Source organism: Melozone crissalis, unplaced genomic scaffold, assembly GCF_028551555.1.
Source record: "Melozone crissalis strain CALT ecotype California unplaced genomic scaffold, PUWL_Pcris_2 ptg000068l_1, whole genome shotgun sequence".
Lineage (NCBI taxonomy): Eukaryota > Metazoa > Chordata > Aves > Passeriformes > Passerellidae > Melozone > Melozone crissalis.
The window spans coordinates 3,837,882-3,861,292 of record NW_026535846.1 but is presented as its reverse complement, the minus strand read 5'-3'; the positions used below and the strand labels follow the sequence as shown (position 1 = coordinate 3,861,292).

Below are 23,411 nucleotides of genomic sequence, written 5' to 3'. Positions count from 1 at the left end.
CCGGCACCGGCACAGCACGGCTCCACCCCACGCACCGGCACCGGCACAGCCCCGCCCCACACACGGGCTACGGCGCTGCACGGTCCCGCCCCGCGGACCGGCTCCGGTACAACCCCACGTACCGGGACCGGCACCACACGGTCCCGCCCCACGCACCGGCTCCGGCACGGCCCGTCCCAGCCCCGCGTAGCGGCACCGGCACCGCGCGGCTCCGCCCTACGCTCCCGGCTCCGCAGCGGCACGGGCCCGGCTCAGAGCCACAGACCGGGCACCGAGAGCCTTCAGCCCGGGCCGGCGCCAGCGTTCCCAGAGGAGCGGCGGGGACCGGCGGGGCTGCGGGCAGCGGGCCTGGCCCCTCCGGGAGGGAGCGAGAGACCGAGGGGCACCAACATCCGCACGGCGCCAGTGCCAAGAGGCGGCAGTGGGATCACAACCGCCGGTGCCACAATGACCCTCTTCATGTCCAGCTGGGCAGCCACAGCCCCATGTGCCAGCATCAGAGAGACCAGGAAGGGGACGTGTCCCTCCTGCCCCAAGAAACAGGGCAGTGGGGAGCCAGCACCCACGGCACGAGGGCACGGGGCTGCAGCAGGAAGCACGCACACAGGGACTGCAGAAGTGAGGGTGCAGGTGACAATCTGCAGGAGGAGAGCCATGGCAGGAGGGAATGAGGGGACTCAGGTCAGCTGGACTGGGACAGCATCAGGCAGTGGCACCGCAACAGTGGCATGGGGACCGACTGGAACATGGGGCATGGCTCCTGCTCACGCAGCCCAGGTGATCCCAAAAGAACCCAAAGACCCCCAAAATGGGCCTCTGGAAGGTGACTCCTCCAGGGCTAGCACTGATGGGACCTGCAGGAACCACAGGCTGGGAAGGATTTACCAGAGACTCCCAGTGTTCAACACCACCCCAGAGTGTCAGTGCTCATCTGCTTCCAGCAGCATGGACATAAAACAGGGTGCACTAAGCCTTGCAGCAACTGGAAAAGCCTCAGAAAGCTGAGTCTGATGAAACACATGCCCCCCTTTCCCATTCTAGTCACATCTGCAGGTCCTGCACTGCTGAATGAGACATATTGTCTGACCATGGTACTGTCCTGCCCTAGGAATAAAGAGCAGCCACACAGGGTTGTCTCCATTGAGGCTCACTCAGACTAGTTTTGGCCCACAAAGGCAGCCCAGCTGAGAGACCCAATGGGCGCCAGGGCCCCCAGAATTATTTCTGACCACCCCCAGCTACTTCTAACCTGGCCAAAAACCTGTGGACCAAAAGTGAGATGAGGACATTGCAGAGCGACCCTTCCTCCATCTCCCTGTGCAAGGACACAACACCAAGGACACCCAGGACCAAGCCCTTCTCTCCTCAGGGCTTGCTTGATCCTCCCTGCTCAGGCCAGTTTCCCACCCGTCCACACCACCACCAGGAATGGGAGGAAAGTACTTTTAACAATGTTTTCCAGGAATTCTTGGAAGTTTTTTTATTCACAGAAGCTGCTTGTCAGGGACTTGAGCTTCTTGCTTTCTCTTCTTCATAGTTTCCAACTTGCCCAGCCTGTGGAACAAGATGCCAGTGTCAGGTCCGAGCTGCCTCCCCTCAAAGGGACATGGCTTTCCATCATAGCGTGCCAGGAACGCCAGACCAGAGAGGTGCCTCTCTCCTGGCCCGACAGCCAGCCGGGACAGCAGCTTGTCTGCCATGTGTGGGACCACGGGCTGCAGGAGCGTCCCGTACACGCGCAGGCACTCCAGCGTGACGTGCAGGATGGTGTCCAGCCAGAGCTGCTCCGCAGCATCCCTTCGGTCAAGCTTCCAAGGCCTGTGCCTCTGGAAGAAGCCGTTGGTCTGCCTCACACACTGGGCAATGCATTCCAAAGCCTTGTAGATCTGGAAGCCTTCGAAATAAGTGTCCACCTGCACAGGCAGCGAGGCCACCGCTGCCACGAGCCTGTAGTCCTCAGCACACGCCCTGCCTGTGCCTCCTGCCTCTCCGGAATCCAGGACCTTTGGGAAACAGGGCTCTGAGAAGCAGGGGTAGGTGTTGCTGGGATTAATGCTGGGGGCTGTTGAGCGATTGAGCAGCCCCCCGAGCGCATCTGCCAGCTCTGAATTCACCAACTTCACCACCTTCTCATCATAGTAGTCACAATCCCTCTCCGGGACGCCCTGCCGCAGCAGGAAGTACCGGAACCCGTCCACGCCATACTGCCCCATGCACACGCCGGGGTCCACCACGTTGCCCAGGCTCTTGGACATCTTCTGGCCCCGCACAGTCCAGTGGGAGTGCACCAGGATGCGCTCAGGGGGCTCCAGCCCTGCCGCCAGCAGCAGCGCCGGCCAGTACAGCGCGTGGAACTTGAGGATGTCCTTGCCCACGACGTGGTGCACGGCCGGCCACCACGCGCCGTGGCTCTCAGGGTACCCCACCACGCTCAGGTAGTTCACCAGGGCATCCACCCAGACGTAGATGGTCTGGGTGGGGTCACTGGGCACGGGGATGCCCCACTGCAGCCGGTTTCGCTCGCGGGACACCGACAAGTCTGGCAGGTCCTCGTCCAGCCAACGGAGCACGCACTGGTAGAAAGGCTCAGGAAAAATGGCACGTGGGTTGTCCCGGAGCCAGTTCTGCAAGGGATCCCGAAATGCCGAGAGCCTGAACATGTAATTCTCCTCCTTGGTCCAGTGCACCTGGGACAGCAGGAGAGGAAACGATTATGGCCCCAAGAACAGGCTGACAACGTGCACACACCATTCTCAGCATGGAGGCTGTCGCACACTGCCTGCATCTGGGTGTCCTCCCATGCCATGGGAAGCTGTCAGCACCTTTCCGTGACTAGTAGCAACCTTCTTACCCAAGATACTGCCTCAGGGATCCCCAGGAACACACCTGAGGACTCAGGCACCTGGGATGGTTCAGCATCCTGCTTCTAAAAACACTCGTAACGCTGGGAAGGATTACCTGCCAGGCTGATGTGACATCAGAAAGGAGTTAGGGAGATGAGAATACACCTTCTTAACAACATCGTTTTGCAATAATACTGGGAAATCATGAAAAGACAAAATGACACTGTAAGTCTTGCCCTACTGCCACTCCTGATGCCTGCCTTTGTTCTCCTGGGGCCATACTCCTCTTTTTCCTCAATTTATGCTTTAATGCATCTAAGTCACTAACTATGTTTGCTTACAGCACTGACAGCACTTCTCCCCCACAGTTAAATCCATTAAATGACACATTTAGCTAAACCAGTGAAAATGTGGTGGGTGGATGTGGTACGGGTGAGCTGTGTAAGGCACTCAGTGATCCATGGCTGGGTCAGCAATCTTGCAGTGTACCAGGAAGACCTAAGGAGCATCATCAAAGACAAGCTGTACGTCCTCAGCCCCAGGCTCCACCGGATGCCAGAACCCACTCACTCACCAGAAGTCTGGAGTTTATGGCATGTGAAAACTCCCCCTTCTCCTTCACAAAATTCCCAAGGAACAAACTGCCCAACTGCCTCTTTCAGGTTGGAAATAAACCCTCCCATCCTTGCTCACCACACTGCAAGAGCTTCTCTGCTCCATGAACACTCCTATTTCCTTGGACAGCTCACACACAGGCGAGGCCAGGAACTGTTCTCAGGGTATTCTTGACTTTGAAGTCTGCTGACTGTTTTAAATCTAAAGAATGATTGCTTTGCTTGGAAACTTATCTTTTCCCCAATTATACCCTAGGTGCTTTCTCAAGAGTTACTATTTGCCCATATAACCTTTTCTGTGTGGACCAACGCTCCGACATCCCAGCCTCATACAAATAGCACAGGAGCATAACCTGTGCTGAGCTCTGAGCAGGATAACCTGTGCTGAGCCACTCTGTAGTGGCTGGATTAAATATTGTAACTCCACACCTTCTAAGAAAACAGTGGCAGAGAGACCCTTGGGAAGGAACCAGACTCCTGGGCACGCCCATTCTGGCTGACCACAGGCAGGTGATGTTACAGTGCTTCAGGCAGGGGCAAAACCCATTTAAGAGATGGGTAAGTGTCCAGAGGCCAAACTGAACTTCTCACAAAATAGGTCTGAAAGTTGGAACCCCTCAGTGAAATACACCCTTATCCGCCTGTTCAGCTTCTGTCATCACTCCTGCAGAACACCATTCCCAGGCAACAGCCTGTGGACTCAGAAGGGTCTGAATCCTTCCCGTTGCACATAGCCGCAATGTGCATCTGCCGGGGGGGGGGGTCTGACAGCTCTCTGACACTCCACTGAAATACAGGTGAGTCTCAGCCAACATGAATAAATAAAAGGCTACGGGAAGCATTAAGCACCCCAAATCTGGCCGGAGCAGAGCGGCAGGTGAGCACGCAGTGCCCTGCAGCCCGTTACCTCGTGGCCGGTCTCCAAGGACACCTTGCAGGGGCGGCCCTGGGCGTCCGTGCCCTCGGCCAGCTGGCTCTCGGGCAGGAAGCTCTCCTCGGGCGTGCAGTACCAGCCCTCGTAGGCGCCCTTGTAGAGCACCCCCCCATCGCGGAGGGCACCCCAGAAGTGCCTCACGGCTCGCTGGTGCCGGGGCTCGCTGGTGCGCGTGAAGTCGGTGTAGGCGACGCCGGCCCGGCTCAGGGCCTGGCGGAAGAGCCCCGAGACCCGCTCGCAGAGCTCCGCGGGCGACGTCCCCGCCGCGGCCGCGGCCTGCTGGATCTTCAGCCCGTGCTCGTCGGTCCCTGAAACGGAGAGAGGCGGCGGGGCCGTGGGGAGAGGCCGGAGCCCGCAGCCCCGCGGGGACACAGGGGCCCGGGGACACGGGGAGGGGGGTCAGCCCCGGCAGGAGGGGTCATCCCCGGGGAAGGGGGCTCGGACCGGGGGTCTCGCTGACCCGTGCAGAGCCGGGCCGGGCCGGCGGCGCGCAGGCGGCGGTGGCGGAGCAGCGCGTCGGCCAGCAGCGCCGAGTACAGGTGCCCGATGTGCGGCGGCCCGTTCGCGTAGAAGATGGGGGTGGAGAGCAGCAGGCGGCGGCCGGGCCCGGTGGCGGCGGCGGTGGCGGCGGCGCGGCGGAGCGGGCTCGGGAGGCGGCGGGGCGGCCGCCACATGTCGGCAGCGGCACCATCGATGCGGCGGCGCGGAGCGGCCGCCCGGAAGCGGCGGGAGGCGCGTGCGCGGCGGGGCCGGGCCGGGCCGGCGGGGCCGCGACCGAGGGACCGGCGACCGGCGACATGTTCCGCTGCCGCGCGGGCCTGGCGCGCGCCCTGCGCCCCCCGCCGCGGGGACGCGCCCACGCGGGTCAGTGCCGGGACCGGGGGGCACCGGGCGCGATCCCCGCCACCGCGGCACAGGCCCGGGGCCGATGGCGGCCGGGAGCGCGGTTTGCGGAGGGCACCGGGCCAGGCGGGCATCCCGCGGGATCGGTGCGGGCACGGCCGCGCCCGGGGCGCTGCGGGAGGGGCCGCGGGCGGCGGAGGTGCGGATGCTTCGGGAACGTGTTTGGGACAGCGCGAGTGACCCGGAGCTGGCCGGGACCTTGGTCTCGCTTCGGGCGTTGCCGGCTTTGCTGCGGTTTTGTCACAAATAAGTGCCTGCAGGCAGGGGTGAGGCGGGTTCTGCTCTCACCGGGCGGGAGCAGGCGGAGGCGGGGATTGAGAGAGCCCGAACCGCTCCCGGGAGCAGCGGCCGCGCTGGGAGCGGCGCTCGGAGCCGTCCCCGCCACCGCTCCATTCAGGCGGGACCTGGGCCGGCCGCCGGCTGCGATTTGGGGATGGAGAAACAAAACGCGGTGCAGCGGCTCAGCCACGGTGCTCCCCGTCCGGCTTGCGCGGCGGGAGGTGCCTGCACCTGGATCTGCTCATTTCCACCGGGGATGCCCTTTTTGCCAGCAAAACCCCGTCCCTTGCTGGATGTTTATCCCGGTGGAATGAGCCGTGTGAGCAGAGGGAGTTTGGTGCCGGTGTCACCATCCCTGCTGCCCACCCTGGCCTGGCTCCTGCTTTTCCTCGGGCAGAAGAGGCCTGGAGAAGGTGCTGGAACCACCAAGACACATCTCTGTGATGGTCAGGCCAGAGAGGTTGGAGGCTCCAGCTGCAGGCAGCTGCCTAGGGATGCTCCTGCTATCAGTTAGTTCAGTTACCCCTTGATCTTACAGATAATTTGGTCTCCACAGCTGCCCGGAGCACACTGTCATGGCTCAGGATAATGCCCTGCAGTCGCTCAGATGTGGGGCTGGGTTTTCCCACATCTTTTCCAGTTTGGGTTCAGAACTGACTTAGTCTCTAAATTTCCAGACGTACCTTTGTATTGACGGTGTTTTTGTGTTGTTTCTCCAATAAATTGTGTTCCTTAGGCACGTTGTTGCAGCGCTGGAATGTGCCCCCAGACCTGCAGCTGAGCAGACAAGTGGCTAGCACAGGCGTGCCTGGGCAAAAGGGCAGTAATTCGGTTTTTGTCCTTATTATGGGCTTGTCCACCTTAGGAGCAGGTGCCTATGTAAGTAGAAAGGTGGTTCCTGGGAAGAAGCTGCAGTCCATCTCTCCTGTCGAGCATTTGCTGTATTCCAGCTCTCTTAACGCAGCTTTTGATTTCTGTAGCTTTATCTCTGTTTCCTCCTTCAGAAAACTTCAAGGGGGAGCTAAATGGAAAGTAACTTCTTATGATTACTTGGTTTTTAACTGTAATTTCAGTTACCTTTTAAGTTTTTTACCTTAAAGGCACTCTTGGGTTTTTTGTTATGACCAGACACAGCTCTGTCTATTGTCTTGTATGTGACAAACAATTCCTTGCCAAATCTCAGTTCAGAACATTTGTTTAACTTGTGTAAGTATACCAAATCAACCCCAGCTGGGGAGTATTTATGTTCTACTTGGAAAGGATAAAGGTTTGCAGCCTCACTGAAAGAGTAAATGACACTCCCAGAGAGCTGAAGAGTTTCAGCATTGCCTGGGAGTGGAAGGATCCCAAGTTTACACCACACAAATCTTTGTTTCCAAGCTCTTTCTCTAGGAGGATCATATTCACTAAAAGTTCCAAATTCCATTTTTCTCCAAAGGAAGCTCCTGGAAAGTGGAAAAAAAAATTCAAAACAGTGCATGGAAGAAAAATATTTTCCTATTTCCTTTAAATATAATTCTTTCCTGTGCCCTGCTGCCCATTTTCTTTTGGCAGACAAGGTAGCTGAAATTACAAAGCGCACTCTGCTTCTCCCAAGACCTGTTTAATCAAGAATCCTTCCTAATACTCAGCTCTTTCCCTCTTCTCTTCCATTGCCTGTCTTCCCCTGCAGTTTTGCAATGCCATCAGCTAAGATGCCCTTCTAGATCCCTGACGTCTTCAGGTGTTCCTGGCAAAGCTGGCAGCAACCTCTTGTTATACTTAATAGTGGGAGGAACGGTCACTGGGACAGGAGTTTATGTAAGATGCTTCACTAAAGGTGTTTGTGGGGTGGGAGGGTGGAGGGTGGGCACCTGTCTGTACCTCCCACCCTGCAGCCCTTCACTGCCAGCCCTCTTTGTGCTCCCTGGCCTCAGGTACTTCATTTTCAAGGGACATTGCCAAATAATTTCAGGTTACAAATTGAATATTCTCAGATGGTGCAGTTCTTAGTGGAGAAACCTGCCTTAGAATTACCCTTTCCACATTAAGGAAATCTAAACTCAAACTGGCCGTCTTTGTTTGTGACTGTGTAAGGGCACAAATTACTAATTAGTGCACTTCTCATTATATCAGTAATGTTGGCATGCAGAAAAGGAAATAATACCTGAATATAAGTGTGCTAAAGGGAAGGAAAGAAAACTTGTCCAACTTGGTGATTTCCTCATGGAGGAGCACTGAAACATCACCCCATGACCTGGCAAAGTATAGTTCTGCTAACTAGAAAGAACTTGACATTGTCCCATTGGAAATATTTATCCTCAAGGGCTGATCTGATGTTCTGCCTGTGCATAATAGTGTTTTTCCCTAAAGGATTGGATTTAATTTGCTTTATGCTGCCCTTTGAACTCACTTGAAACCTTCCTGATTCTGCTTGTAAAAGCAGAGGTGGTTTGTAAACCTTGGCTTTTCTGTCTTTGAGCAAAAAGCTTTAAAATACTTTTATCTTCATTCTTGTAAACACTGACAAGTTCTTGTTTTTTAATATTTCCAGCATTTCTCCAGTTCCCTGGACAGGCTTTTGTCCTGTGCTCTTTTTTGTGCCTGGCATTAAATTCCTCCATTTTTGTTTAAAAGAATTTGTGATAAAACACCAACTTGTGAGGATTGGCAAATGAAATTTGATGTCATGCACATGATAGAGATTATTATGTGCAAAGGTTTTGCCCCAAAGAACGGTTTGCTTCCCTTTAATTTTTTTACCCTTGGGGAAAAATACTGGACTCTGACCTGCTCCCAGCACTCCCACTGTCTTCAGTCAGCTCCTGTTCAGGAGAACCCAGTTTTTCTTGTAAGTTAACGTGATATAAGAGATGTTCCCTCCTTGTCTGTACCAGTAAATTGTACATGCAGGCTCTGCTTTTGCTGTATCCTGAGTTTCACAGTCAAACGCACAGGTCAGGATTCAGCTGGAAGAGATTCCACATCCAAGGGCCAGTGCCTGGAACAGCCCTGCTCCCGTGGCCCAAGGCCCTGCTCATGTCAGGGCTGTCCTGCCACCACCATGCCTAGAGAAAGCCTGTCAGGTTGTTGGCCCTGTCCAGCTGCTCTGGGCTTTGGAAGGTGGGAGATGCTTTTTCTTTGGATTTGTCTTCCCTTTCTGCAGTCTTGTGTTGTGTCATGGCCCAGCTTGCATGGCATCTTGGGGTGGTTTGGCTGCATTTCCTTCACTGGAGCTGGTTCCCCTTAGAACAGGTGTGCAGCCAAACACCTGCAGGAAGGTTCACTGCTTTTGGGAAGCAGCCAGACATCCAGGGCTCACCACACCTGGTGGAGCAGGCCATTTTCTGAGCATGTTCTCAATGGGCACCTTGTCCAGGGAGGTGTATGTTGCCCCACGTGTTGTCACTGGCTTTTCCAGCATGTGGGGTGGACAAAAGCCTGTCAGGGCCAGCAGCAGGATGGTGCCTTGGTGTTTGTTGTAAGGTGTACTAGGTCAGTGTCTCCTGTATGTCTGCAGGCATACAAAACAATACAGGAGAGCAAAGAGCGATACGCCAGCCGGCTCGCCATGACAGCCAGGCAATCCCAAGGCCAGGAGTCCTCTGCCTCAGGTGGGTACCCTGCAGGTCAGGGGTTGGGCTGTTCTCCATGAGCTTGAGTCCTCCAAACAGAACAGAGCCTCTCTGGAATCACAGATGTGCCTCTGTAGGATTGCACCTCTCAGTGTGTGCCATTGTTTCAAATTCCCATTCAGGGCCAGGATGGACAGAGCTTGGAAGCAACCTGGTCTAGTGGAAGGTGTCCCTGCCCATGGCAGGGAGGTGGAACTGGATGAGCTTTAATGTCTCTCCCAGACCAACCCATTGTGGGATTCTGTTGTTCTATGACTTCCCAGCACAGAAGACAGTGCTGGCTCCATGACCCAGCAGAGGCTGTTTTACACACCATCCTGAGGATAAAGTAGGATGTCTCCTGGGGCTGATTTCTGTCATTTATTCCTTCTGTGGTAAAAAGAGAAAAAAGTGTGCCCTGCTTCTGGCTTTTACCTTTGCACAGTCAGGCAAGGACACTGATTCCATAGGGCCTCCTTCCCTGGCTAGTGGAGAGCCTGTTCATCCCTGAGTGAGCCCTGAACTGCAGCTCTCAGACTACAGCCTGTGCTTCACTGACGTAAGCTATGTCTTTCTTCCCTTTCGGTGCAGGTGCTGCTCCTCAGGACACAGCAGGTGAGTTCCGGTGCCAATGTTTAACTGCCTGCTTTGTCCCTGCCCACGGATTAACCGCATGTTTCTCAGCAACAGGACTTGCCTGTGGGAGGAGGTGCCTTCTGCACGCAACTCAAAAGTTGTCTCTTTGAACAAAATTACCAAAAAACGTGCCTTGGCCTTTTGGGGAACTTCCCTTTCTTATAAACTACTCACTGGTTGGCAGTGCAGACTTTTGGGCTCGCTTAGAAAAATCAGTTTGCTGAAATCTGGCCGATTCCTGCAGGGAGCAGCTTTGGGGGGAGCAGCAGCAGGGTTCTTGGGAAGGGTGCTGGTGCAGAAGGAGCACAGTTTCCAAAGGAAGTGTGGATGTGGAAGGCCTCTGGTGACATACTCTGTCTCCTGGGGCTGGGCCGTGTGCCTGTATTTGCAGTAAATTGTCCCATCTGTCACCTGCAGCTCCGGTCACTCCTATCAAGGTCCCATCCCACGTCCCTTTCCTGCTCATTGGCGGAGGAACTGCTGCTTTCGCTGCCGCCAGATCCATCCGGGCCCGCGACCCCGGCGCGCGGGTAAGAGCTGCCCTGCTCCGTCCTGCCCTGCTCTGTGTGTGCCCCTGTTTGCCTGCTCTCGCTCCAGCTGATGTGTTTCCTGGCCAATTAAAGGTGCTGATTGTGTCTGAAGATCCTGCCCTGCCCTACATGCGTCCACCCCTTTCCAAAGAACTGTGGTTTTCCGACGATCCCAACGTGACAGAGACGTTGCGGTTCAAGCAGTGGAACGGCAAGGAGAGGAGGTACGTGGCACTGCAGGGGACAGGGCACAGGAGGTGGTTAGTGACAAGGTGACAGTGACCAAACTGTTCTTGGGAGAGAACCACCAGCTAGTGGAGCACCGAGGGCAGGGAAGGTGTGTTGGTGCTAGGAGGGATTCAGGAATTCTGCTTCCCACCAGAGCTTGCTCACTACTCGATGCCTCTTGAACTTTGTTGTGATTTCCCTTACATATGTCCCTCTATGGGCAGGAGTCCTGGGAAGTAAGTTAATAAAGGTGAAGCTCCACAGGTTAGAACAGAGGTCCAGGGACACGGGATCGCACTTGATTTTTGTGACTTCTGTGATTAAGCCTTACTTGGTGGTTGGACTTTATGATCTTTTCCAACCTGACCAATTCTATGATTCCGTGATCCAAACCCTAGAACTTCAACAGTGTGAAGACCCTAATACTTAAAAATAGATAAATAAGTGTGGAGCTTGTTAGAGATGCACAAAGCTGTCTTTATCTTGTCGGAGTTGCTGAACAGCTGGATATCTGGTATCCCAGAGCAAGGGGAACCTGTTTGATAATGGAGCTTTTCTCAGTATCTATTTCCAGCCGCCGTCTTTCTACGTGCCTGTTGAGGACCTGCCTTGTGTGGAAAATGGTGGGGTGGCAGTTCTGCCTGGCAAAAAGGTGGGTACAGCACTGGCTGTTGTTCCCACAGCTCTTCTTGAACAGAACCTGCACTCTAAGCTGGTACTGAACTACTGGAGTTGGAGGAGGAGTTGGCTGGGAAGGGGAATTTGGATAAGTTTGGGAAAAATGTGATTGAGCAGAGATTATGCTAATCTGAATTGAAGTTTGAAAGTGGGAGAAGCCAAGAGGAATAGCAGTGATCTGAGGGAAGATGATGAGGAAGAGAGAAGGATACGTTTGGAGTCTGGGCATGGGACAAAATATGTAGACCTTAGAGATAGGGTGTGACAAGTGGGAGCTGGGCTATGTGGGCTGGAAGGTGAGGTGAGGAGAGCACAGAGATCAAGGTAGTGGGTGATAAGGTGAGCAGGAGCACTGTGGTGAAGCAGCAGGAAGGTGGAGAAATTTATAGTGAACCTTCTAAAATATTTATATCCTCGGTTGTTTGTATGCTGCTATGACAAATGTCAGTGATTCCTCTTCTGCTGAGATGTGCTGTGTCTGAGCCCATTTCACACTCAGGCCTTGGGAAGATCAACCTGAGTTACAGTGACTCCCAAAGAAGTTGTCTCAATTCCCACTTCCAGTCCTCTCATTTCCCCATTCCTACTCCTACCCTAAACCTAAAGGTAGGAGAATGTTAATTCCAAGTTTGTAACTCTGCTCAGTAGTCCATGAAGTGAAGAGCTCGATCTCGTCTGGGTTCATCTTGCAGGTTGTGCACATGGATGTCAGAGGGAACACAGTGAAGCTTAATGATGGGACCCAGATATCCTACGACAAATGTCTCATTGCCACTGGTAAGTGCTGTGGTTTTTTCTCTTGTTCCTGATCTTGTGCCAGGCTTTTTATTTCAGTGACATTTAGCTAGAGATAAATTCTCTAGAGTACCTCCCCTGTGGAGTTGTGGAGTCAAGCTGGGGGAGTCCAGCCTGGAAAAGAGAAGGCTTTTAGGAGATCGTTGAGCCTTCCAGTGCTTAAAGGGGCTCCAAGAGATCTGGAGAGAGGTTTTAGACAAGGGTCTGGAGTGACAGGACAATGGGGAAGGCCAGAGGGCAGGGTTAGGTGGGATACTGGGAAGGAATTCTTCCTGGGCACAGGTTGCCAGGAAAAAATGTGGCTGCCCCTGGGAAGTGTCCCAGGCCAGGCTGGATGGGGCTTGGAGCAGCCTGGGATAGTGGAAGGTGTCCCTGCCCATGGCAAGGGGTGGAACAGGATCAGCTTTAAGGTTCCTTCCAACCCAAACCATTCCATGATTCTTTGGTTCTGTTTGAGAAGAAGTCTCTGCAGTGTCAGACATGATGTGGAGCAGTCACACGAAGGACACTTGTGCAGACAACCATGCTGCATTGTTCACCTGCCTTGCATCGTCAGATTTTTTGGGACATTCAGGCAGCATCAGGGATACTGAGATATTCCCATACTGGAACAGTTTGGGAAGCACAACTGAGATCCAAGACAGCTTTGCACTGTCTGGATATCCAGTGCCATGGCTGTGGTGTCAGTATTCTCCTCTCCTTGTTGTGCACAGGGGGATCCCCAAGGAACCTGCCTGCCATCGAAAGAGCAGGAAAAGAAGTGCAGAAAAGGCTGACCCTGTTCCGAAAGGTAACCTCCAGGTGCTGCCAGCCCCCGTGAGGCTGAATAAATCAGAGCCATTTACCACTCTTTTCAGTTTTTAAACTCTTCTCCTTTGGGCTGGGATGGTCCTGCCTTGGCTCAGATGCTTCCCTCAGATGATGCCCAGGAATCCATTGCCTGCTTATTCTTTTTCCCAGGCAGGAAATCATAGTAGAGTCTACTCAACCACTCACCTGCTTGCCTCAGCCTGAGAGCTGTAACAGTATGTGGGATTATGGGGTTTAGGTGTTGTATTAAATTTTACCTCCTGTGTGACTTTGCTGCATCTTCCAAAGTGAATAAAAGCCATTGCATATGACCAATGTTGCCATTCCTGTTAGGATTGGAAATGGGGTAAATGTTCTTTCAGATCGAGGACTTCCAAAGGCTGGAGAAGATTTCCAGGGAAGTCAAGTCCATCACAATTATTGGTGGTGGTTTCCTCGGCAGTGAGCTGGCCTGCGCTCTGGGAAGGAGAGGTGAGCATGTCCCCAGCTGTGACAGGCACTGAGTGGCAGCAGCCTCACATTAGAAACTCCTTTTGAGTCCTCAACTGCTCAGTTTTTGCACAGACTCTTACAGGGAACAACACACAAGTGTTTTGTTGCCTGTGTGGCCAAGGTTTTCCCAGTCTCGCCCTCTGACCACAGAGGTGGGAGCTCTGCGGGCCGGTGCGAGCTGCAGAGTCATTCCACCCTCTCAAAAGTTACATTTGTTCTCTGTGCTCAATGCCACCCTCAAACTATGATTTTGGCATTGGAACTGGATGATCTTTAAGGTCCCTTTCAACCCAAAGCAGTCCATAATTCTGTGATTTCAAAAAGGTGGTGAGCAGCTGGATTCTGTCAGTGTGTGCGTAGAACCTTTATGGTAATTTTTAAAAGTTTTTGCCAAAATACCAAATGTTTTCCCTAGAAGTCTGTTATCTAGACTTTGCAGGTATATGTGAAACAGTAGTCAGTCACTTTGTGACTCCTTGGGAGCCAGAACTCCCAGATTTGGAAACTTCTGTCAAGCTCCTTGTGTAAAGTGTGTGCGTTCCAACATCTGCTGCTGCTCTTCATCTTGCTGCTCCGTGCTTCCCTTCCAGCACGAACCCGAGGCCTGGAGGTGATCCAGCTGTTTCCAGAGAATGGCAACATGGGCAAAGTCCTGCCCGAATACCTGAGCAACTGGACCACGGAGAAAGTCAGAAGAGGTGAAGCTGCTGAGTGGGTTTGGGCTGGTGGCTGCCAGGCAGCTGCTCCTGGGGACATTCAGCTCCTTTCTGTCCCTGGAGCCTTGGGAGGGCTGGGCCCTGCAAAGTGGCCTGGCTGCAGCACAGGGGAAGTTGCAGTTCAGGCAGCTTGGGCAGCACAAAGCTGCCCTGAATCCTGGGCTTCTTGACAGTTCCTCTGGGGAAGCTGAGTAAGCAGGCTTGCTCATGTCAGTGGGCTTTCCTTCCCTGTGGCTGTTTCCCTGGAATGATCTCTGTGTCCATGCACACACTTGGGTCTGGTCAGGTGCAGTAGTGTTTAGCTGATAAATTAGTAAGATCCAAGACACCTTTTTCCATGTGCTGCATTAAGTGCAAAATAATCCTTTGCATTGGGAAGTGGAGAGGGAGGAGGAATGTCATTGAGGTGTGGATTGCAGGGCCTGATAACCCACAGGTCTGAGTTACTTTCTTTTTTGGAAGCGGTGTTGTTGGATCTCTGGGTCTGGCTGTGGCACAGCAATAGGTAATTGAGTGTTCTTAGTTCCTGAACACTTGTTTTAGGGAATTCTTTTGGATGTGGCCTTGTCATCACATGAGATGCACTTTGGATTGTCTTTTAAGCAGCTTTCAGACTTTTTATCTGGGCGTCTCCTCGTGCTTCCCCCGGAGCTGCACTAACACGTGCAGCAAAGCTCGAGTGGGCTCTGTCCTGGTTCCTCACCCAGCATCTGTCTGCACCAACCACCTGCTGCAGGTGGGCTGTGCCCAGCCCTGAGCAGGCAGTGAGGTGTCCTGTGCTCGTTTCCAGAGGGGGTCAATGTCCTGCCCAATGCCGTGGTCAAATCCGTCTCGGTCTGCGGCAACCGGCTGCTGATCCAGCTGAAGGACGGCCGGAAGGTAAATGGGAAACAGGGAGAGGGTCGCGTTTGGAGGAGCACGCAGGGAATTAACATATTAATTATGCATTCCCAAACAGGTGGAGACAGATCACATCGTGGCTGCAGTGGGGCTGGAGCCCAACGTGGAACTGGCCAAGTCAGCAGGGCTGGAGGTGGACTCAGACTTTGGGGGGTTCCGGGTGAACGCAGAGCTGCAGGCACGCTCCAACATCTGGGTGGTGAGTGTGGGCACAGCCTCCCACAACATCTGGGTGCTGAGTGTGGGCACAGCCTCCCACAACATCTGGGTGCTGAGTGTGGGCACAGCCTCCCAGTGCTGCTGCTGCTGTAGTGGGACACACAGACTGACAGGAGGAGGTGAAGGGGGTGAACAGGAGCGAGTAAGGAGAGCAGTTGTAGCGCAGGCCCAGAGCCTGGTCAGGCGCTGCAGCCACCTCGTTGCCGTGGTAACCACAGCAAGTTTGGAATATTTATGCTGTGTAAGAGGAGTTGGGGTAACCTAAAGATAGCCTGGATCACTTGCTTGCATAAGAGTCCCTTGGTGGGCGTTGATACTTTGATTCCTCTGGAAAACGTACCTCATGCTGCATTATTTTTCCAAAGATCGGGGAAAAATGCTGAGAAACTGGGAGTTGTGTAGTCCAGGGAGTGGGATGAGGTAGTGGTGGTGTTTGGGGTTTGTCAGAAAAACTCAGTTCCTTGTTCCATGTGTTCTCTTCCTGATGTTTTTGGTTTGGGCACTGGTGGAAGCTTTCCCTGTCACGGGGCTCACGGGATGCTTCTCTCCAAGGCAGGGGATGCTGCCTGCTTTTATGACATCAAACTGGGCCGCAGGCGTGTGGAGCACCATGATCACGCCGTGGTGAGCGGGAGACTGGCTGGAGAAAACATGACAGGAGCTGCAAAGCCCTACTGGCACCAGTCCATGTTCTGGTAACAGTCCTTTCCTCTTTGGGGGTTCCTTGTGTGGCCACATTGCAGGAGCTTGGACAAGGTACACCTTGAAAGTGTCTGTTTCTCAAGGGGAGTGAAACCACCTCAGCAAACACCTGGTACAGCTTCATGTTCCTAAAGCTCAGGCTGGGGGAGGTGTTTGAGCATTTGCTGCTCTGCCCTCATCTCCCTCAAGTGCTTTCCCTTCCTGCACATCCCAGTTTCTCCCAGAATGAGTCCCATTCCACAGAGCAAGGAGCAATACAGAACAGCCCTTTCCTCAGAGCAGACTGATGTACAGGTTGAATTTAGCAGCAACTTTTCTGTGATGATTATCTGAAGTTCCCCAGCCCAATCTGTGGGTCTGAGTGTTGCACTTTGCTGAACTGATGCTTTAGTGGCAAAGCATTGCTGCATCCAGGTGTACTTGAAAAGCTGTTTTCCAGAGAGAGGTATCAGGAAAATGGGCAACTTGGCTGTATTTTCCTGAAGTTCTTTTTAAAACAAAATGAATGAGAACAGAAAAATGAAACAACAAAAAGCCCCCCAAAAAATTAAAATCCAAAAGGCTGTTAGTTCAGACCAATTAAAAATCCCAAATCTTGTTTATTGACAGGATTTCAAATATGGGTAAAAGAGTTTTAGTTTTTTCAGAGAAATCCCCATAGAAACAGTTATTTGTGACTTGCTGTCACTTACCTGAACTCTTGTTCTGTCCTGCCTGGATTCAGGGCCCAGAGCATTTCTCACTTCACTTTTAAACAAGAAACATAGAGCCACAGAATCCTTGAGGTTGGGGAAAACTTCAGAGGTCATCAAGTGCAGCTAAGGACAGAGACAGCCATTTCCCAGGGGTGCTTTCCCCGGGGATGCTCTCAGCCATGACCAGATGCAGGTGAAGGAGGGCTGTGAGTTGCAGCCCCGTGTTTGTTGGCAGGTGTCACACTGTGCCAGCCCTGGAAGTGTGACACTTCCATCCCCCGTGCTGAAAAGCTGGGAAATGACAGGAATTCCTCATGCATTTTGTCAGCATGCTCAGGATCCTGGTCCTCTTGGAGAGAAGGTTGTGTGGAGACCTCACAGCGTCTTCCAGTGTCTGAAGGGGCTGCAAGGAAGGGAGGGACTGGAGTCCCTCCTCCAGGACAAGGGGGAGAGGCTCTGAACTGACAGAGGGGAAATTTAGGTTCAATACACAGAAGAAATCCTTCTGTCTGAGGGTGATAAGGCCCTGGCACAGGGTGCCCGGGGAAGCTGTGGCTGCCACTGGATCCCTGGAAGTGGACAGGGCTTGGAGCAATCTGGGATAGTGGAAGGTGTCCCTGCCCATGGCAGAAGAGTGGAATGAAATGGGTTTTGAGGTCCCTTCCAACCCAAATCATTCCATGATCCCTCCTGAGCTCCAGATGATCACAGCTGCCATGTTACTGGTGTTCCTTGCAGTCACCCCAGTCTGTGCTGGAGGATTCTGGCCAGGGAGGTGGTGTTGTACATAGAGTTCATGGTTTGTGATGCACCTGTTTCCTCAGCATCCTGGGAAACACCTCAGACACTGCTGCTTACTAGTCCCAAACCACAGCTGCTTTATCTGCTATCAGCACCCCAGCTCAGACGCGGGTGCCCTGTTCAAGAAGGTGTTAAGGCAAGGTTTCTTCCCTTTAGTCTTTTCTAAATGCTCTCAAAAATCTTCACTCCATGACTGTCCATGCTGCCAAGCCTGGTGTGGATAACAGCGCTGCCAGAAGCTGGGAAGCCTCCAGCTGCCTCCCAGGGAGCAGGCCTGAAGGATTTCACAGTTTTGGCCTGTGAGCTCGTTTTTCTCATGGCCATGGGCTTGTCATGTCTTGACTCCTCGTTCCACCTGTGTGTGCAGAGGAGACTCCATGTCTCAGTCAGTGTGTCAGTGTCCAGCACTGCCCACAGCATGCTGGGGTAAGGAGTGGAGCACGGATGGATGGAACTGCCTTGGATTTGTCTCTGCTACTGCTACCAATTACTTCATTCCCACTTCATTCCTAGGAGTGATCTGGGCCCCAACGTGGGCTACGAAGCCATTGGCCTCGTGGACAGCAGTCTGCCCACAGTGGGAGTGTTTGCCAAGGCGACAGCGAAGGACACACCAAAATGCGCCACAGAACTGTCAGGTAGGGACCGGGGAGCTCCTGCCCGTGCTGCTGTGGGGACCACAGAGTCACCCTGACCTCTGAGAGCACGAGGAAACACCAATCTGCTGTCTCATTTCTCCACCAAGCTCTAAAGGCTGGCTTTTATATTAAAATGTGATTAAAGCATTCCTCCAAGAAGGTATCACGGAACACATCTACTGCCAGGCAGACTTTCTCAGGGAAGTCTGATCTCCTTCTTGGCAATAAAATGATCAGTTTGAGACAACAGAGACTCTGGATCCAAGCATGTTTATTTTGTATCTGCTGCCTGGAGGAAGCAGACTGTGCTCTCCTTTCCATTTGGGGGTAGAAGTTGGGGATTGTTGGTGTTATGCTCCATGTTAGGATAGTTTCATCCTTGTGTCAAAGAAACTTAACTTTTGGGGAACACACCTCAAAGGGAAACACCTCAGGCTCCTGCAGAACATGCTCTTGAGTCTGCTCCCATCATCACATGTCCTGCACTGGGTGTGTGACTCCTCCTATTTCTGCCTTAGGGACTGGAATTCGATCTGAGAGTGAAACAGAAGCGGAAGCCTCAGAAGTTCAGATCCCTCAAAGCTCTTCACCAATGCCTCAAGTCCCAAAGCAAGGAGAAGATTACGGCAAAGGTGTCATTTTCTACCTCAGGGATAAGGTCGTGGTGGGAATTGTGTTGTGGAACATCTTCAACAGGATGCCCATTGCTCGGAAGGTCAGTGCAGGGAGGATGGTGGACAGGGGTGTTTGTTAGAGCGGGGCTTTTCTTGTGGAAAAATCAATCTGTCCATTCAAAGTGAGGATAAATAAAGGCAGAAGCTCTGTCTGGTGCAACATCCCATGGGAACACTGTTCTGGGTGAATTAGGGGAGATGTCCCTGTGGTTTTTTTGGATGTTTGCAAATTTTTTGCACAAATAACTCGAATCGGGTGTGTGCTCCAAGCCTTGCCTTGGCATGGCTGAAGTTCCAGGTCTGTAGTACAGGCTGGAGTCACAGTGATGGCACAAGAGTGAAGTGTCCCATTTTTGTGCTGCTTTGTCCCATGTCCAAGCATTTGAAAAAGTCTCAAATGTCACCATCCCAGAAACAGCCACCATGGCAGGGCTGGAGCAGCCCTGAGCAGGGGCTTGGTGTGTCCCCACCCCTGTGGCCTGGCCCAGACCTCTCAGCTCAGCTAAGCCAGACTCGGGTCAGGTTTTAACACCTCTGAAGTATTTTGGTTGTTTGAACCGTGGGAGTGATCCCACACTGCCCTTGGGTGATCTGCCCCAAGACAAACTATTCATGGTGGAAGTCTTTGTTGATATCTAATCTGAAGATGCAATTGAAACATGTTGCTTCTGCCATCCCCTTGGGAGATCCTGCCTGCCTGCTTGCCTCCCTCCCTCCCCTTCCCTCCCTCCCTTAGCAGTTCTAAATCCATAGTCTCTTCATCTCGTCTAAAAGTTGCAGGTTCAAGCCAGGTAATCTGGCTCCAAGTCAGGGCCAGGCTCACCTTTACAGAGCTGAATCTCTTTTTAAAACACTTGTTCTCCCTGGCTGTAAAGAGAAACCCAGAAACAGGGACAGGAGGTTGGTTTTCTTGCTGTTCCTGTAGGCAGGTGATGGTACATTTAAGACTCCCATGTGAATTTGGGTGTAGAAAGTGCTGTTGTGTTGTGGCTGTCTCAGTCTGGTGCTTCAGAGAGGATCCAAGGAGTTCCTGGCAGTGGCTGTGACAGTCCTGCAGCACTGGCTCTCTACAGGATTCGCAGGATTTAATGTGTTCTCCTCCTTCCAGATCATCAAAGATGGGGAGGAGCACGAGGACCTCAACGAAGTAGCAAAGCTCTTCAACATCCACGAAGACTGAACTCCACAGCAGGAACACCTGGAGGGAGTGGGCTGTGTGCACCCCTGCACCGTAGGCAGCTTCCTGGGAGCACTTGGGAATATTCCACTCACCCAAGCCCAGTGTTTGCACCAATAAAGTCAGATTGTTCTAGTCATCTGCTCCTTCCTGCACCACTGCCTGGCTGGTGAGGAAAGGGGAACGTGCTGCCCCACTGGGGTCAGTTTTCCCTTGTGTGAGCCTTGGAGAAGCCTGCAGAACTCCCTCTTTCCTTGCAGGAATTCCCACTGGGGAGCAAGCAGGCCTGCAGGCTCTCTGCCTGTACTCCAGACTGTTGAAACCGACTCAACTTGGGAAAATCAATTACCAATTAAAATCAGAGCAGGATGATGAGAAGTAAAACAAATCTTAAAACCACTTTCCCTCCCTCCCTTTCCTTGCTGGCTCTCCATCCTCCCTCCCATTGTCACAAGGAGAACAGGGAATGAGGGCCATGGTCCGTTCATCACACGTTGTTTCTGTCCCTGCTCAGGGAGAGGGGTTGTAGTCCTTCCCCTGTTCCAGTGTGGGGTCCCTCCCACAGCAGCCAGTGGTCTATGAAGTTCTCCAGTGTGAGTCCTTCCCATGGGCTGCAGTTAAATCTTTTATCCCCGAGGTGTCACCACCATCTCTGCTGGACTCAGCCTCGGCCAGCAGTGGGTGCATCTTGAGCCGGTGGCGTTGGCTCTGTCGGACATGCGGAAAGTTGTGGCAATTTCTCACAGAAGCCGCCCCAGTAGCCCCCTTGCTGCCAAAACCTGGCCATGCAAACCCAACACACCTGACAACTGCATTGGGTGACACTGCAGGGCCTCATGACACCAAGGGGCCATTGTGACACAGCAGGGCCACATCCTCCCCATGGGGTGTTTACGGAGCCCCTCTGGGGTACCAACTCAAGCAGAACACCTTGCTGAGGAAGTAGCAGCTTCGTGTGGAAAAGGAGCCATGGAGGAGCAGAACCCCAGTCCCCAGAGCCCCAAGGAGAGGCACCAGCTGAGAGACGGAGGGAGAGGCCAACAGGAGGATGGCACCAGGTCTACCAGCACCCTGCCCAGGGAGCTGCCTCCGTCCCACACCTCTTCCTCCTCTCGTCCACAGCTGCAGCAGCCTCGGGGCAGCCAGGACCGGTCCCTGCACTGGCTGACATTGCCCCGCAGCTCCCAGGGCACCCAGGGCCGGTCCCTGCCCCGGCTGACATTGCCCCGCAGCTCCCAGGGCCGGTCCCTGCCCCGGCTGACATTGCCCCGCAGCCCCCAGAACCGGTCCCTAACCCGGCTGACATCGCCCCGCAGCTCTCAGGGCCGGTCCCAGCCCCGGCTGACATCGCCCTGCAGCTCCCAGGGCAGCCAGGCCCCGTCTGTGTCCCGGCTGACATCGTCCCGCAGCACCCTGAGCTCGGCGGGTACCGAGAGCCGCCTCAGCCCGGACGCGGGCGGCCGGGAACAAGGCCCGCAGCGGCGCAAGTCCCGCCCTGGCAGCTCCTTGCAGCCGGCCATCCTGGCCAGCAGAGCCGCAGCCCCTGGCCAGCTCCGACCCGTGAGGAGCCGCCGGGCCCGCAGCGGCCTGGCGGGGCCAGAAGCGGTGAGGGCCAGGCACAGAGGGCCGGACGAGGCTTTCCCTGCCCACAGCGCTGCAGGCCCAGCAGCTCCGGCGCTCCTGTCCCAGCTGCTGCTGCTGCTGGGGTAAGCCCAGTGGCCTCTACAAATCCCCAACTCTCCTTCCAGGCCTCCACGAGGAAACCAATTTCTGTCCCACGGAGAAAGGCCTCTCACCGTGCGGATAAGGAAACCCAGACGGAGACCTGGGCACAAGAAGTGGATTCAGCTGTTCAATATGCTGAGCAGGAGACACAGACAGATACTGTGGCAGAAGAGGAGAAAAATTCAGCTGCTCCCCTCATGGTTGACCAAGAGACTGAAACTGAGACTCCAAAACAAAAGAAGAGTTCAGCTTCTTTTCAAATCACTGATGAGTGGACACAGACCAAGGCCCACAGCTCTGCCTCCTCCACAGGCACTGAGGCCCTGGCTCAGCAGCAGCCATCCTGCGGGGCATTCTGGCGCTCCTGCACGGCTGGGCGGCCTCATGCTGCCAGCGCCCTGCAGCCACTGCGGCCTGAGCGCAGCACAACAGAGAAGTGGGGATGGACAGCACTGCCGCCCTACTCTTGGCCATGGCTCATTGAGATGAACCGCTTTTAATAAAATATTTCATTTCTCTAATTGTGCCCACCTTTGCCTGGTCTGTCAGGAGAAAGTCGGCTGCAAGTGAGGCCCGTGCAGAGCAGGAAGCCCCTGAGCTCCTCCAGCCAAGCACAGCCTGTGCCCTTGGCCTCCGCCAGGCTTCAGGTGCTCCAGCTTCTGTGGTTGAGATCCCTGGGCTGGTGCTGGTGGCCAGCCTCCAACTGAACCCTGTCAGCTCCCTCCCACCCATCTGCTTTCAAGTGAACATTTCAGATCATTCATTTGGTGAGTTTTCCCTGTGGCTGCACCTCCTTAGGTTCACGAGGAGCCTCCCCAGTGTGGGAGCACCTCTCCCCTCTCTTTTTAAGACCTGCCTTGACTGCTCCTGTACCACTTTGGGGAGTTCCTCTTGGTGGTGTGTGGGCAAAGCTTTCCTCCTAGTCCTATCATCATGGCATTCCTGCTGTCCTTCCTAAGGAAACAACAAAACTACAGCACTGCCCTGAGTGCCCTCTGCTCCCACAGAGGTGAGAAAGCCAGCCAGGGACCAGCTGCCCCATGAACAGGCTGGGGGTGCTGGGACCAGACAGGGCTACCCCGACATCTGTGTTTGGGGATCGCTGGGCTTGGCTGCAGAGTTCCCAGCACCAGGGTCAGGCAGGAACAGCGGAGTGTCCCTGGTTTTCCAGCTGTGCAGATACATGGGCCCTGCAGGTCCCACAGGCCACTTCCCCTCTCCCTTCCCTGAACCACAGACTCAGGCTGACATGCACAGAAATCTGCCTGGACACGAAAAAAAAAAGGCAGGAGCCAGGGAGCCTGATGCAGGTTTTTTCTGTACATCAGTGTTTTTGACACCACAGCCTGTTGCTGCATATAATAAAACAGAAATCAGAAAGAGCAACCAGAATACACACCCAAAGGCAAAAAAACCCTTGGCTTAAAGAAGGTGCTGCCGGGCCCTCGGAGGGAAGGCTGGCAGCGGGGCTCCAAGGGGGAAAACGCCTGCCCTGGCTGGGAAGAAACACAACACAAAGAAAAAACGAACCAACAAAAAAACTCACCCAAGGCTCCCGCTGCGGAGCGGGGAGAGCCAGAAATCCCCCGATTGTCCCGACCTCAGTCCTGTTAGCACCTGTACAATAAAACTGTACCGGCCCCGAGGCAGAGCAGCCCGCCCGCACCCGCGGCTGCACGGAAAGCCGCTCCCGGGACACCGGCGGGGCGCGGGCCAGGGGGGCGGCTCCTGCCGAGGGGACAGGGCCTGCGGCGGGGCACAAGCTGCCGAAGCGGGGGACGCGCTGGGGGCCGCGGGCTGCGCCTGCCCGGGCGGCACCGCCGGGGACA

At 54.2% G+C, this 23,411-nt stretch overlaps 2 protein-coding genes across 4 annotated transcripts; one reads left to right on the top strand and one right to left on the bottom strand.

Moving 5' to 3' along the window:
* Positions 1 to 1,483: 1,483 nt before the first annotated feature.
* Positions 1,484 to 5,089, bottom strand: MARS2 (methionyl-tRNA synthetase 2, mitochondrial). The gene is made up of 3 exons (XM_054289538.1): positions 4,852 to 5,089; positions 4,365 to 4,699; positions 1,484 to 2,687 (listed from the first exon to the last, which is right to left on the bottom strand). The coding sequence occupies exons 1-3, from the start codon at positions 5,063 to 5,065 to the stop codon at positions 1,485 to 1,487; spliced, it is 1,752 nt and encodes a 583-aa protein (XP_054145513.1). The 5' UTR covers positions 5,066 to 5,089; the 3' UTR covers position 1,484.
* Positions 4,878 to 19,992, top strand: AIFM1 (apoptosis inducing factor mitochondria associated 1). Of its 3 annotated transcripts, none has more exons than XM_054289536.1 (17): positions 4,878 to 4,930; positions 7,246 to 7,373; positions 9,073 to 9,166; positions 9,758 to 9,781; positions 10,220 to 10,332; positions 10,426 to 10,556; positions 11,122 to 11,212; positions 11,931 to 12,015; positions 12,747 to 12,823; positions 13,206 to 13,314; positions 13,926 to 14,033; positions 14,842 to 14,930; positions 15,010 to 15,150; positions 15,723 to 15,865; positions 17,882 to 18,006; positions 18,525 to 18,721; positions 19,789 to 19,992. In XM_054289536.1, exons 3-17 carry the CDS (start codon positions 9,124 to 9,126, stop codon positions 19,858 to 19,860), a joined length of 1,548 nt encoding a protein of 515 aa, XP_054145511.1. In that variant the 5' UTR covers positions 4,878 to 4,930; positions 7,246 to 7,373; positions 9,073 to 9,123; the 3' UTR covers positions 19,861 to 19,992. The 3 variants fall into 3 exon arrangements, with proteins under 3 accessions (XP_054145511.1, XP_054145510.1, XP_054145512.1); XM_054289535.1 differs by lacking the exon at positions 4,878 to 4,930 and adding an exon at positions 5,181 to 5,255; XM_054289537.1 differs by lacking the exons at positions 4,878 to 4,930; positions 7,246 to 7,373 and adding exons at positions 5,189 to 5,255; positions 6,310 to 6,452.
* The last annotated feature ends 3,419 nt before the right edge of the window (positions 19,993 to 23,411 follow it).